The 16,116-nt window shown below is 36.7% G+C and overlaps 1 protein-coding gene across 1 annotated transcript in view; it reads left to right on the top strand.

The window, feature by feature from the left end:
- The window catches only part of LOC140169387 (guanylate cyclase soluble subunit beta-2-like), an 88,277-nt gene that overhangs the window by 58,159 nt on the left and 14,002 nt on the right, over positions 1 to 16,116 (top strand). The window contains exons 7-11 of the mRNA XM_072192645.1: positions 3,681 to 3,844; positions 7,224 to 7,380; positions 7,723 to 7,871; positions 8,270 to 8,416; positions 9,411 to 9,565. Coding sequence (XP_072048746.1) covers positions 3,681 to 3,844; positions 7,224 to 7,380; positions 7,723 to 7,871; positions 8,270 to 8,416; positions 9,411 to 9,565 — 772 coding nt within the window. The remainder of the gene's footprint in view (positions 1 to 3,680; positions 3,845 to 7,223; positions 7,381 to 7,722; positions 7,872 to 8,269; positions 8,417 to 9,410; positions 9,566 to 16,116) is intronic.

A 16,116-nucleotide genomic window follows, 5' to 3' on the forward strand; every position in this document is an offset into this window, starting at 1 on the left:
TTAGTCCAGGATAAATATCGAATGATCTTCGATTCATCTTCGTCCTGTGAAAAAATTTGAAGAATAAGCTTGAAGCCTGACGTTGCGCCAAAACAGGCTTATGTAGGCCTAAGTGTAATGATAAATGAATTACCACGGCACTATTTAAAATGTTCACTCCCTCATTTCAAATATATAGTTTTGGTTTCTCTATTGTTCAGAAACCAAAAATCAAGGGATTAAAATGTGGAGATGAATTGGTATGCAATCATAACACTATTGTGCTGGGAGGACACAAGAGGGTATATATAATCAAAAGTATAATGGCCTATAACCATACGTATATAATAGCCTATTGTGCTAACATTTTCATTATCGATAATCTATCAACGCCGGCGACTTTTGATGCTCTCTGCCGTAGATGGCACACTTCCATGACACCATAAAATTGCACCCTTGTTCCGAGATTCGTTTGATAAGTTATGCATAGACATCGTTGAGACATAAATGATGGATACGAGGCCTAGACCTACATGTAGAAATCATGTGCATATATTGAGGGGTGGGGGTGTTTTGTTTATTTGTCTGAAATATAAACGATGCATGATGATGTAGATGATTTGATTATGAATTAGATTATTCCCCGGAAAGCACAACCCATACCTCTTACCTATGTTCCCTCCGCCACCTATATATATCCTCCTCCCTCCCCCTCCCCACACTCGATATCGACTCTTCCCTATTATTCCACTCCACTCTTGAGCCCCCCTCTCCCCCTCCTTTCCTTCCCACTTCCAATGCTCTCTCCCCCCTGTTTCTCTTTTCCCCTTACCCTTACCCCCTCCCCCCCTCACACACACACCCCTACCCTCTTTCCCTGGCGATCTCTTCTATCTCTCTCTCTCTATTCTCCAATAAATAAATTGAATAAAAGTTAGTTTAAACCAGCTTTCTGTGATATTGATCTTCCGTCATGCGACATGCACATAAATAGGGTTGTGAATAATAGTGTTTATATCACTGAAGTCATAATCTGTCAAGTGCCTATTGTAATGTATGTGGAAATATTTTGATGGTCTATATATTTTCACAGTGAAATCAGCTTAGGCTAATTCGTAGTCTCAAGTCAATGCTTTCAAACTAAATCAATGCTTTCAAATGTAGACTGCTTTGTTCGACTTCTCTGCTCGTGAATATTGCACTGCGAAATTTAAACATTTCTTTTGTATACTTAGAGTAGGTATCTTCAAATCAAATAATTTTACGATCCACACCACTTGTAAGAAACTGAAACCAAAACCGAAACTGACTGACGCAAATGTTCGGTTTTAAACAAAAGGTAGAAACAATGAGTTCGATATCTTATGATTCAAGTGGTTAGGCAGGACAATAGGAAACCACGTGACCAAAACCAAAACCAAAACTAAAACTATATATTTGAAATGAGGCACTGTCAGTCCTGCGGTGCAAAACTTCTCATGCAATTCCATCTTTAACATTACATTCAAATTTTAATTACATTGGAAATTGGAACTGACACCAATTTTGTTCAGGAATATCTTGTTCTATTTGTTCACTGCCAGAAATGGGTTGAACAATAACAATTACATGTACCATTCATTTATATATTTATTTTTACTAGCGGGACACCCGCGCTACGCGCGGGTCCCCGCTAGGTGAGTAAATGGGAGCGTTCACTAAAACGGGAGGAATTACTGAACAGGTAGAATCATTGAAAAGGTAAATTTCATTTATCTGAGTCTGACCCTCGTTAAGCCTAAGTTTCCATTTTAGTTTCTTTCTTTCTTTTAGTTTCTTCTACATGGGCCAATTTTGTTCCATTTTTTAAAAACATTTTGCTGCTAAGCTTGCAAATTTCCGTTACCATGTTTTTATTTACTCAATCCTGTTCCCATTATTTTCTAAGTCTGTCCTTTCTTACATTTCCCTGTTGACTTCATTTTTTATTTGCTGCTTAGCTTGTGATTTCCCGTTTTCATGTTATTTATTTAGTTCTGTCCTCAGTTTAATAGCTTTTTTTTATTTAAATCATCTAATTTTATTAGATTTTATTATTCTTTCCTTCTTTGGCCTATTTTATTCCGTTTTCATTTTCTTACTGTGACTAACTATAGGCTAACCCACATACTCGTAGGCCTACCTGTTTGTCCTCATTTTGTTTTCTTTTTTAATTACAGTAGGCCTACCTCTTCATGTTGTTTGTACTTTTTAACACACATCTTTTCCCTGTATTTATTACGCCTACGGTCGGTCGTTCACCCGTATTATCATTCATTGCGCGACTCTGCGTCGTTTACGCGCGACATGGCGTAGTGCTGCGTTACCCGCGCGCAATCGCTGCGCTACGCGAGCGGCTTGGCATTAGATACGCCCGTACGACGCGCACGGGCTAGCTTGACAACTGACTCCCTTTTTTGTTTACCCAGCATAGCAACGTACCACATTTTTACTGATTTTGAGGCCAATTCTTGACCGTTTTCAACCAAATAAAGTTTAAACACGTTCCCGTATATTCATCGATCTCCCGTATGAATTTGGCGACATTTGGATCGAAACTGACGGAGCCTTTATAGCATACATAGATACATAGATAGATACATACAACATTTCCCTATTTATAGTAAGATATAACACCTAAGTAGATCCTTGCCATTTGATTGGTTGATTGTTGGTCACATGTCATTCAATAAATAAACTATTTTACGGCCTACGTCACTACCGTGGAGTTTGGTTATATGCGCCGTGCATTTTCGTTATATGCACCTTGCATTTTTGTTATATTCCATACGTTCTATTGCATGGCTAGAGAATTGCATGTTTTTTCAGTCCGATCGGCCATACCGGGGAAATACGGGAGATTTTTAAAACAACACACTTATTTTGTGGCAATTCTGGATGATGAATAACCGTTAAGAAATATAATCCACATCTACAAATAAAGCTGCGAATATGCCTATTCTGATTTTTTTTTTTCTTTGGGGAAAGTAGAAAACAAAGTGAAAAGGTAAGCTTACAATACGCATTGGTTAGGCCCTGCATGCCTGTGGCTAGGTAAGCTTAAATATCATTTTACCGCATAGGAAAAGCCTGATATTAATAATAAAATAGGCCCTTATTATAATACTTTTGAACATGTTGAATGGCTTATTTTTTGGTGATACAAGAATATATTGCTAAAAAAGGGCCTACTTGTCTATACGATTCGTATGATTTTTAAAAACTCGTCTCGTGCAAGGCCATTACAATCAACCAATCAAATGACAAAGATCTACTTAGATGTTATATAAAACAAATAATGAATGTTTTTCATTCGTGCAATGGAAAGAATATTTTCATTCGTTGACAAATGCAATGTTCCATTCAACTCAGCTTCGCTTCGTTGAATGGAACATTCCATTTTTCAACTCATGAAAATATTCTTACCATTGCACTCATAAACATTCATTATTTGTATAATATGTTCACACATTGTCAAGAAAGAGCTAGAGTCGATATGTTATTTGATATAACATCATTGATTTCTTTTCGTCCTTGGTAATCTCAACTTATTTTGTGTTTGAGTTTGGCAGAACAAATCCCGGTGAAGATCGATTTTCCTTTACATGTACGGTCAAGATGAAAGAAATGGAATAAAGTGTGGGTTATTCCATTTTGTAATTAATTTGTTTGTTTTCTAACAGGACAGATGATTTGGATGGAGCAATGTGGTTGCATGGTGTTTCTTTGCTCACCGCGAATTACTTCGCTTGAAGAATTAAAAACAAGAGAAATGCACTTCTCCGACATTGCACCACATGACATTACAAGAGATCTTATCCTATTTAACCAGCAGAGAATTGCAGAGGTAGGCCTTATCATGATAATAGGATTTAGATATGTATCTTTGGCATCGAGGAACAGGCGAAAGGCAATAACTAATATAGTTTACTCTGTTCATTTAGTCCTGTAATTATATTGTTATTAAGGTGATGCCATCAGTATTGTCTAAGAATGGTTACTTACTCCACTAAAGACCTAAGCTGTATGCCTTTGACAGACTGTATTAAGCATAAATATTGAAAAGATATGGTGACATGACACACACCCTGCCGTACACCCTGTCCAATTATGAAATCTATATATCTTCAATTATCTTCAATTCCAGTGCGTTCAACGGGGATTAAATTTGTCTATACTACTAGGGTCATTCAAAAAGTTCCAGCTCCATCATCGCATCTCTGGTATCTTACGTGTCAGGATATTGAAATTATTCATGTTTGCGCCCTTAAATCCAAGCTGCAGAATAAAAGTTATTTAATGAAAATGTGATTTTTGGTTCTTAAGATAATTCGTTAAAGCGAATACAGATTTGGTGCATCGGAAACGGTTAAAAACGGAAGCCAAAAGTTTAAGCATCATATTGTAGCTTTTGATAATGGCCATAAAAACGTTTTCAAGAAGTGGTTGTCCAACTGCTTACTCTGGATATTTTGGTTCTAGTTGAGCTCCCTGACATGCCTTGGGCCCTCAAAACAAAATGAAACATGTTTTATATGTGAAGAAAATATTGAAGGGTTCAACAGACACATACATGTTAGTAACATTTGCTAGATTTCGACTAGACCCCGCGTTTAAGGGTAATTCGTAATTATGGAAACGTGGAAATAAGATGAACAGTTTGTTATTAACCTTGTATATACTTACAACATACAAAAACTGTGCATAAGACTTGTTTTATTTTCACTTATGAACCAATTAGTATGACTTGAACCAACAAGTGCTCACCCAATCGAAGTCAACAACCTATGGAAAAGGGTTAATATTAAGGCTATTCTGAACATGTATCAATTTTGTTGTGCAAAAGCTATGACGCTCAGTAAAACTGTACTATCTGCAAGCGTTAGATATTTAACGCATTTGAACAAAAAGAAAGCAATTTAATCATTTTCAGAAATAAATCTGTAATGATTTCCACATAGATGTTGGCAACCTTTTAAATCAGAATTAGCCTTTCTTTGCAGATCGCTGCCGATGATCCAAATCTTCACTTTAACCATGTTAACCAACATATCTTAAATCACACTTTAATCAAATAACTTTTATTTTGTAGCAAAGATTTAAGAGTGTAACAATGGGTAATTTCAATATCCTGGCACGTATGGCAGAGATGAGATGATGGAGGTAGAACTTTTTAAATGACCGTCGTAGGTCAATTGTGACCAAGAAATTTGATTATCTACTATACTGCAGCAAACAAAATTAATAATGAAAATCGGGAGTTTTAAAAGCTATGTGGACCGTCTTCTAAGAATAACCTTTTTCTTTCATTTAGTTTTTATACCTACACATTTTCCCCTTTTTCTGTCTGTAATATATATTGAGAATTAACTATACAATCAAAAGTTTAATTGTCGGAAATATATCTGTCAAACTATGTGCACTCATTTTGGAAACCTTGAACTATTATATCAAATTATCAGTACATGAGGATGAGGCACACAAGTAATTATACAGGAATTCTCAACAGCCCATGAAATACGAATTTGCTTGATTGATTTTTGTTACAAATTATGTGCAATTTCGCGTTGACAGAGACAGATATTTTAGGTCAGATTTGTCTGTTATTTGTTCCAAAAAAATCAATTTAAGCTTTTTATATATATATAGTCATTGCAGATGACTAATCTGACGTTGATAATATCGTTTATTCGACAGATTTATTGATATTTTTTATGTCCCTGCTTTCTTTTTTATATATTTTATCTTGGTGATTTTCTTCTGCTTAAATAAGCATGTTCCGGGTCGTTAGCGCTATTGTGTGACTTCAATCATTTCATTAATTTATTTATCTTATCAAATTTATGGTTCGCGAAAATATAATCGAGCTACTAATGGTTTCTTGTGGGTTGATCTGAAATTGGTATCTACATGTAAATATTGACGTAAATGTATATATATCCAGTGAAAAAGTATGCGATCACAAAGGTAGAGAGTGCTCGATGTTCGAAAACAGAGCTAATAATATTTCATTAAAGTTGAACTTGGCTAGTACATTACACTACAGTTCTGTTTCGTATGACAGGCGTTAAAACGCTGCTACACTCATCAGGTGCATTTGTATAAACTGACAAAGATCCTAAATCATGAGATGAGAGAGATGCCTGGTTGAAAAAAGTTTTAACTTTTTTCAAAATATAGCCTACATTATTGATCAAGTGTAAAAAGTGTCCAAACACCTAGCTATTACACAACTAAAACTTCCTCCTGTGCCTACAGGCCGTGACAAATTCACTTCTACTGTTTAAAGTACATTAGGCCAAGTAAAAAATAAAACATGTTTCACGTCCGGGTTTTCGAAAAAAAGGAGGAAGAGGGGGCTTTTTATTTTCTATTTTTTATCGCAAAATTGGTGTAAAATACCCATACTTAGAGCCGTTTTAGCGTACAATCTGTACATACAATAATGCCTGGAAGATTATGAGGAGGCCCTTTTTTATTTGTTGTTCTGAGAGTTACACCCCCTCTAATGATCACAAAACCTTCCTAAAATGTTTCTTGTATCTTAACAAGGCTATAGAAAGCATCCCAACTTCCTAGACATATTTTTTGAAAAGTTATAACTGAATTTCAAAAACAAAAATTTATTTGAGAAAACCCTCAAAAAAGGAAGCGGGAGGGACGTGAAACATGTTTATTTTTTTATTTGGCCTTATGTTCCACCCTGACCCCTTGGGCCAATGGACTTCGTCCACCTTGTCCACTTGCTTGCTACACCGCTGGGACGATTACATCAAGAGCCACTGTAGGGATTGCAGTAATTTGGGAAAATAGTGACAAAATAGTTTATTCTACTCAAATGCGAATCTCCCAAATATTGCTCTCCGGGATATCACTGTTTCTTAAAGCCATATTGCTTGGTAAGTTTAAAAATGTGAAGTGTTGTAGGGTCATTGTTTTTAAGATTCATCTGACCCTCGGGATGATGGTTGGAGAAATGTGGTTTAATTGGCCCATGCATCATCTATGATGAATCCTCTTTCATGAAAGTGATAATTTTTGTATCGAATGTGCTATCTGTTTCTAGATCACAATTGCCTAATTTTGCCGATTTGGATATCACCAAGGGACCTAGTACCTGGTTTTAACAAAAAACCTGTAAAAATATCAGTGATTGCTCAAAATAGTTTGCATAAGTATATATAAAAGTAACGTTGCGATGAATTTATGCCCGTATCAATATCCAGGTAGAATTAGCGAGGCAACTTGAGCAAAAGAAAGAAGAATTAAGAGTGACTATGAGAGACCTGGAGATTGAGAAGAAGAAAACAGACACTCTACTCTATCAAATGCTACCGGTGGAAGTGGCCAATGAATTGCGTGAAGGACGGACTGTCGAAGCTGGTAAATATAATGCACCATCTAGGGACTCAATAACAATTTGGTACGGATAGCAATGTTTGCACAGTATTTTGTGTGGAACCTGAGATCACATCATACACACCAACTTGCATTCTGCATACAAGGAATATACTTTTGATATCAAATAATTTTGATTTAAAAAAAATCGCGATATAATACAAATTATCTGATAGGCTTTTACCACTACGCCAAAAATACTCCACATTTAGAGTGATACCGTTGACATGTCTTCTGACGAGTTGTCACAAGACAATTCTCGAAAGAAAATATATTGATATTAATCCGTGATGTTATAAGGCATTGATGACATTTTTTCTAATGCAGGAGAGTTTGCCGCCGTGACGATTCTCTTCAGTGATATTGTACGATTCACTGATATGTGTTCACAGTGTCAACCAATACAGATTGTGAAATTACTAAATGAAATGTACGTCAGGTTTGATGAACTTACCAGCGTTCATGGAGTGTACAAGGTACGTGAAGAGGCTCTTCAGAAGATCCACACAACATAAAATGGTTTAGTCGGTCTTCTTGACCAGACGGGATTTAAAAACCAAGCAGACTTCATAAGATAAAAGTGCATGGTATTTTAAGGGTATTTTTTATCTTTTCAGTTTTTGTAAGTCTATTGTTCAGAAACGAAAACACAAGGGATTAAGTGAGTTGATCTGTAACTTGAATTCATTGTTAAGCTTGAAGTACCAATCAGCTTATTTAAATAGAGGTGGATGCCTGTGTCAATAAAGGCTGGATAAGAAGACATTGTGGAACACTAGTGTTTTAGTGGTCTAGTACCCCTCTCGTTTTAATGATCGAGTATACCATGACATTATAGCTATAACTGGTTTAATACAATGTTTTATATTGCTAGGTGGAAACCATAGGTGATGCATACATGGTGGTCGGTGGTGTACCAATCCCTGATGATGCTCATGCAAAACAGGTGGCGAGTTTTGCACTTGATCAGGTGCAATCTGTGAGTGATCTCACATCACCTATCTCGGGAGATCCAATCAGGGTGAGTTGCTTTGATTACAATCTGTGAGTGATCTCACATCACCTATCTCAGGAGATCCAATCAGGGTGAGTTGCTTTGATTACAATCTGTGAGTGATCTCACATCACCTATCTCAGGAGATCCAATCAGGGTGAGTTGCTTTGATTACAATCTGTGAGTGATCTCACATCACCTATCCCGGGAGATCCAATCAGGGTGAGTTGCTTTGATTACAATCTGTGAGTGATCTCACATCACCTATCTCGGGAGATCCAATCAGGGTGAGTTGCTTTGATTACAATCTGTGAGTGATCTCACCTCACCTATCTCGGGAGATCCAATCCGGATGAGTTACTTTGATTACATACAAGATGTGAACATAAACCCGGAAGACATGGTCTATGCTGTGCGTGGCATAACCTCACCTCTCTCAGTAGATCCAATACCATGAAGCTGAAAAAGAACAATCATCCATCTACTTGACCTGTCACCACACCCCGGGCACCAAATATGGCCTGCCATTATGTGACAAGATGGGGATAAATAACATAAAGTGGAAATGCCATACAATCATCATCACCGTAACATGAGAAGAAAGAAAATTGTCACATTTGATTAGAAAATAAATAAATTGATTAACAAAGTTAATTAACAAACATATTATTTTATGCTGCTGCCTGTTTAATAATGTATGATTCATTGCAATAGAGGTATTTGTTCTTGGTAACCGAATATCCGATTAAAATAAAATTTTCAGTCTTGTATTAGGAGAGAATGGACTCGCATATTTCAATCAGACAAAAATATATATCCAACAGCGCTACCTTAAAGCTAGCATTATAAGTATCTCCTTAACTAATAACAAAAGGTGCTCACTGGTATCTTGGAGGCATTGTCTTTTTTAGAGACATTTCTTGTTTTATGCTGTTGCATGTTTAATAATGTATGATTCATTGCAATAGAGGTATTTGTTCTGGTCTTAAATTGGTCGCCATATTTTTGTGTGAACACATAGATTCGCGTTGGGATGCACACAGGACCAGTAGTTGCTGGTGTTGTAGGTGTGAAGATGCCTCGGTATTGTTTATTCGGTGACACAGTGAACACATCATCACGAATGGAGAGCAATGGAGCTCCAGGCAAAATTCACTGCAGTGAGCCCCTAGCTAGGTAAGCATAAAGAAAGGGGCGGATGTAGGGGTGGGTCCAGCGAGCCCCTAGCTAGGTAAGCATAAAGAAAGGGTGGATGTAGGGGTGGGTCCAGCGAGCCCCTAGCTAGGTAAGCATAAAGAAAGGGCTGATGTAGGGGTGGGTCCAGCGAGCCCCTAGCTAGGTAGGCATAAAGAAAGGGGGCATGTGTAGGGGGATCCAACATTTGTAAAATGTTCCTTTCCTATCTTCCTCCTTTATTCATGTTTTCCCTTTCCTCATTTTTGGTCTTTTCTACCCTTGTTTGGAATTTTAGGAGGGGACTTGGTCCTATGTGGATCGGCCATTCTATCTACAATTAGTATAACCTTGGCTTGGTATTGCGTTATTCCATTTTCATGCATTGTATTTAAGAAGTCGACAAGTGTGGCAATTTGAAATCTTCATAAAATAGCAAAATATATACAACTCCGAAATATTGATTTTGAGATACAGCCAAATAAAGTTTTGTTTCCGGTAGTCCTTCAAGAACGACTCTCTGCTGACAGAAGTTTAAAACTATATATCGAGGCGAAGCCGAGGCGCTACTCGGTCTTCGGCCTCGTTGTTCGGCCGAGCCCCCCCCCACATAGCCGAGGTCATTCTTGAAGGACTAGTTTCCTGTTGTTTTGGAAACTCTTTAATTGCTCATATCTTTGGAACTGGTTGTTCAATTTGAATGGGGTTTTGTAAATGCTTTTTACTATCCTATAAGAAACTGAAAATGTAATATTTCCGAGTTCCGACTGATTTTGCTTGATCGCATCACATTATATTGTCACCAATAGCTAGTATCATATGTAGGGTTTGCTGTCCACCGGATGATAATAAACAAGCAACGGGAATTCATCATGACAGAGTGGCCGTTTATTCCATGTCGACCCATGCACTATTTATTTTTACATTCCATATTTTACATTAGATAATTATATCTAACTTAAAAATAAATATAGTATCGTAATTATATTTGCTTATATTGGCAACTCCAACCTGTATTGATGGTTGGATATCATTGGAGGCAAAGAAATCATGTTCATTTGTTTAATAGAATCAGCTTGATCAAGTGCAGTATGTATGGCACGTTGATGCGCAGGAAACTTAGTCAACGAATGTTGTGTCGCTCTTTGCCGACAGACCGGATGATCAAAAAACAAAACAAAATCGGGGGAGGCACACATTTTGGGTCGGCTTGTTTCATAGGAAATATAAATATAAATAAGAAGATAAAGAAACTGCACTTTGGGTCTTGCCATTATAAATAATGTAATCGAATTTCGTAATAAAAAGAGAAAGTAATTGGTGTGATGACCCATTTTATTCTGTTCTGCCTTCCGCCAAGACCCGATTCATAGTCCAAGCATTCAACGCCGAATATTTATACAACAAGTATTCGTTATTCAATTTCTTTCAATATATTTGACTTTGAATATCTGGTGGAAATAATTATGCTATCGGTCGACTTTATGTCAACAAGCGTTCCTTACAAGTTAAACATGACTAGAAAATGGCAAACACATGCAATCTCACATAATTTTATACCCAAATGAAGGTGTTTACCGAACGTGTACGTATTTAAACATGATACTAACGACAACTTTGAGATTTTTACACCACTGGATACCTCTGGCTACATAATGTTTATGTACCAACTATTTCTTGCAGATTAATTCGTTTAGCAAAAATATCGCCAAATTTGAATTTCGTTCTGGTGCACTGGTGCACCAGAACGAAATTACTAACACATTGTCTATGGAGCAGTGTAATACACATAATCATGCATAACTCGCAAACGCAAAATCGGAATCAACTGAAATTTTGGAAATAAGCTTTATTCGTGGATATCAACTGAAAAATGTCATAAAAAGAGGATGCTAGGATCACGAAATCCTCCTTTAAATGAAAGGGCCATGTGGTCCTATAATATTTGATCATTAGAGTTTATATAAATAAATAAATTGAACATTTTGTACATGTTGCATCGAATATTCTGCTTCGATGAAAAACTATGAACCGGGCCTGAATCTTGTGTTGTAATTAATATCGTCATTATTATATACATGTTTCTCATTTGCAATTTTGATTTTCTGAGTAACAAATCCATAATTAATCAAATTTCCAGCCGCATTCTTTATTAACTTGTGGAATACATCAAAAGATGTATTCCACAAGTTAAAGGAGTATTTCGTGTTCCCAGCATCCTCTATATGTCATTTTTCATTCGATATCCACGAAAAAAAACTATTCCCACAATTTCAGTTGATTCCGATTTTGCGTTCGCGAGTTATGCATGATTATAGAGAGATTGCGAAGAGGCGTTCACTGGAAACGCCATACGGGTTACCTGTTACGGGATTGTGCGGGCGGACCTCATAATGCCGTTCGCCTCGAAACTTAACTACAATAAATTTATGGTGGCGCTATGCTGAAACAAATATATCTATAGATGCCCTGCATGCTTTTATCGATTGGCTCCAAACAAAGGATTTTAACCGGTGTCCTTCACCGTAATCATGGCGCAGTCCAGTCCATTCAATCAAATGTTGTCATCAACCTATATGATCGTAGTGCATTTTGCTTTGTGTGTAAGACTAAGGATCATGCTTTTGTTGAATGCATTTGAGTAGTCCGTCATATTCACGGTATGATACGTTATATGCACAACCTCAATAAAGAGATATGAATCGCCATTTCACCCTTGGGTGTATCGAACCCACATTTGTATTGGTATGAAATACGATTGGCTGCATTCAGTTCAGTTTAGATCATAGCATCGATGTTTTGCGGGCTTTTTTTTGTCTAAATAACCAAAACAGTCTAAACGCAGGACAACCGAACTTTTGTTCTGCTTAGTCGCGCTAAAAGTCGATCGATACATGTTAAAATCAACACAATTCCGAGATACACCTTTTTGCTATGAAATTTATTTTCTCGGTCAAATATAAAGCAAAATTTTTTTTTTTCTTCAGAAATGTCAAATAAAAACATAGTGCTTGGATGAACATTTTTTTTAAAAATCCTGGTGTTAAAATTAAGCATCCAATTGTGTCTTTTAGTGTGATATTTTTGATTTTTATAGGCCTTTAGTTCGCCCGTGAGCTTTTTACAGAAATTATTTTTAGCGTCTCAAACTAATATAGTTTGCTAAAGAAAGATATTTCCCACCTCTGTAAAGCACATCGTGTGGGTCTATATATTATAGTTTTGTCAGAATTTCCGTTTTTATTTTACCCTTTTCCCCTTTATGCTCCGAAAATGTCAAACTTAGTTACTTTACCTCGAGAGCAACCAGCAAAAATAATCGATATTTCAATTGTTGTCAACCCAGGTCCCTTTTCCATTGAAAACCAGGATTGCCTGACCAGCGATTTGGTAGCCCAAATCCCCAATTCTGGTAAATGAGGTGGATTTTGGAAATTTGCTCCCGTGATAGCCTGCAATTTCAATTTATAGGGGCTATGGATTCCATGATTATGAAAACCATTTTGTCTGTTTGTTTGTTTGTTTGTTTGTTTATTTATTTACCTAGGATGAGGTCCATGGGAAAATCCACTGTCCAAACCTAGAACAATTCGCGTGTTATTAGAGGGATTTTAATTTTCTGTCCCTCCTATCTCCAGGTGAATTTTGAATGACCCCCCCATCGCGGGTTGGCATTTTCATTACACCCTTCAGACTTGCGTTCGGGTTTGTGTAGGCCTATTTGTCATAATTTAGCGCTATAGGACCTACTTTCTAAATGTATAGCTATAGCCGTGCTATATAAATATTATAAGGTACCGGTATGTAATATTATGTAGGCCTATGGGGGTGGGGTGGGTACTCAACACATTTTAACCATGACTTACAATGCAAGGCTCATTGTTACCATAAATGATTTTTCCTTTAGGTCATTATAATAGGTTGTTATAAACTTCCGTGTTTAACCTTGTATTGTTTTGGCTGCTTCATTATGACTTTCGGTGGGTTTAAGCAATTTCAAACAAACACAAACAAAAGGCACTATACCGAAACACTAGGTAATTTCTTTGCTATATTGAAGTTCTGGCAAAACTGTATCCAGGCCGGGCACCCAGAGATATCGATCCACAATGCTAGTATTTCACTCGTGGATTTTAAAGTTTTTTCAGCTGGTAGTCAAAAATTATGGAATCAAAACGGAAATTCTGACAAAACTATGATATATCGCTCACGGTGATGTGCGTTAGAAAGTTGGGAAAAATCCTTCTTTAGCGAACTATATTACTTTGAAAAGCTAAAAGGTTGATCCAAAAAAGGCTCACGGGCAGAGTTGAAGCCTATCAAAATCGAAAATCTTACACTAAATGACTGAATTTCACGACTAAGTTTAACACTAAGATTTGAAAAAAAAATACAGTATCAAGCATTACAGTTTTTCCTGACATTTACTAAAAAAATGAAAATTATTGCTTTTCATTTGGCCGAAAAAAAAATTTTACACTGAAAAGGTGTAACTCAAAATTTTGTTCATTTGAATACCAAATTCGATCGTTTGTATTGCCTTATTAAATGACTGAGTGAGCCTTGCAGAACAATAACAATCGGTTGTCCAGCGTCCTAACTGAAAACAAGAGTTTGGTGTCGGATGGCGAAGGGAGTATGATCAGTAAAAAACAGAGTTTATACAGTTTGTACGAATTTGTGCCAATTTAAATCCACTGGCTTTGTGTTGTGTTCGTTTTGATCGTGGTTCCGTGAGTAAATCAGTTAACTTGGCATCGATCGATTTTGACATCAGACTACGACGGCAAATAGTTATACAATCTTATTTCATTCATGGTTTTATTTATAGACCACTTGACATCGTCTATCGATATGCATGAACGAGCCGCTACACTGTTCAATGGCTTTCTTGTATATGAAATGCGGTAGGCGATTTAAAATGCACGTGCCCTGAGCAAACTACAATGCGTACGCACACTGTAGGGCAAAGAACAATGGAAATGGCACCCCTTTTTGCTTGGTCTAACTGCCCTTTTCACCTGCTAGCTGTACCATCCATTCACTGATTTTTTTCAGAGCAAACTCTCTGTTTGTGAGACCATCTGCTTTTACCATGCTGATTATTACACTACTTATCCATGGATCAATTAATTTATTTGCACTTTGTTCAATTATATTTCTCTTCTATCTATAAATATCCTCCATTAAATACTTTTATTACTTTAATTTAATTTATTTATACTTCATATTTATTATTGATTTACTACTATTATTATTCTTATATCATTTCAACTCTAGACATGATATATTGCGTGCTCCAGTTCTATTTGTTCATGATCATGATGATTGAGTGAACGGGTGAATCTTTTTCTTCTGTTCATCATTGCTCTTTTTCATGCTCGCTTACTGCTTCGTGCATCATGCATCGATTATGAGTTTATGACTCGTCGTCACAACGAATTCCCCCGGAACACTGATCGAATAGAAAGACATAGAGATAGATATGTTGCGGTCTTGTAAGACCGCGAAGTCCAGTCGTGACCTTGAAATGACCTCTGATGACCTTGAAATGCCTTTGGTCAAAATTGTGAATTATTTTGTGAAAAAATATAGGCACTAAGTTTAATGACAATCTAATAAAAACAATTTGATCTTGACTTGACCTCTGATGACCTTAAAATGACCTCCATCGTGTTTTGAATCATATCAACATCACATAATACTAATTTCATTCAAATTGGATAAACTTTTAGAATTTCCCCAAAACAGACCCCTCCCCATGTTTAAGCCAACTGTAATTATAACCCTATGCACATGATGCCATTGTTCTGATGATCACAGCACTTAATATGCAGCAAAAGGGAATTTCAAAGTTGTTTTCAGTAATAAACTATGTTTGACCCCTACATGATCTTGAACTCAAAATCTGTTACAATATAGACACCAGCTAATGTCAATGCTTATGTGTCAGTCGCACCTCTGTATACCATGTAATCTGCAGGAAAAGCAGCATTTTGAAGCTCTTTGTTATGTACTGGAATAACACCCTTAATGACCTTTGACCTCAAATCTGTGCTTACCCTATAGGCCCCGGCTATAGCCAAATCTCAATCCCATAAGCAAAACACTTTGACAGCTGATTAACATGTTTAAAACAATGAAAAAGCAAGGCGAAAAATGGCGTTGCATGAACTTCTGTCCCCCGTCCAAAAACAAAAATTCAACGGCAAATTTGCCGTAACACGACTCGATCTTGCCTTAAACGCCTCTTCGCAAGATGATTTTTGGACGGCATTTTCCACACACAAATGAATAGGTAATCTACCCGTTCGAATTCGCGAAAAAAAAAATCGGAATTTATTCACTTCTTCTGGTCTATACTAGGTCAAATTGTAACCCCCAAAATGGATTTTATTACATGTCGGACTCTACTTGCTCTATTAGGATACTTTGATGCGCTTCATAACAAGACAAACATAACATTTTTCTGCATTTTATAATGCGTCTTTTTGTCATTTTGGAACGTCATTTTGCTACCAACCGCAACGTAATCGCCTTACGGTAATTCCACG

The sequence above is a fragment of the Amphiura filiformis genome, chromosome 14, assembly GCF_039555335.1.
Source record: "Amphiura filiformis chromosome 14, Afil_fr2py, whole genome shotgun sequence".
Classification (NCBI taxonomy): domain Eukaryota; kingdom Metazoa; phylum Echinodermata; class Ophiuroidea; order Amphilepidida; family Amphiuridae; genus Amphiura; species Amphiura filiformis.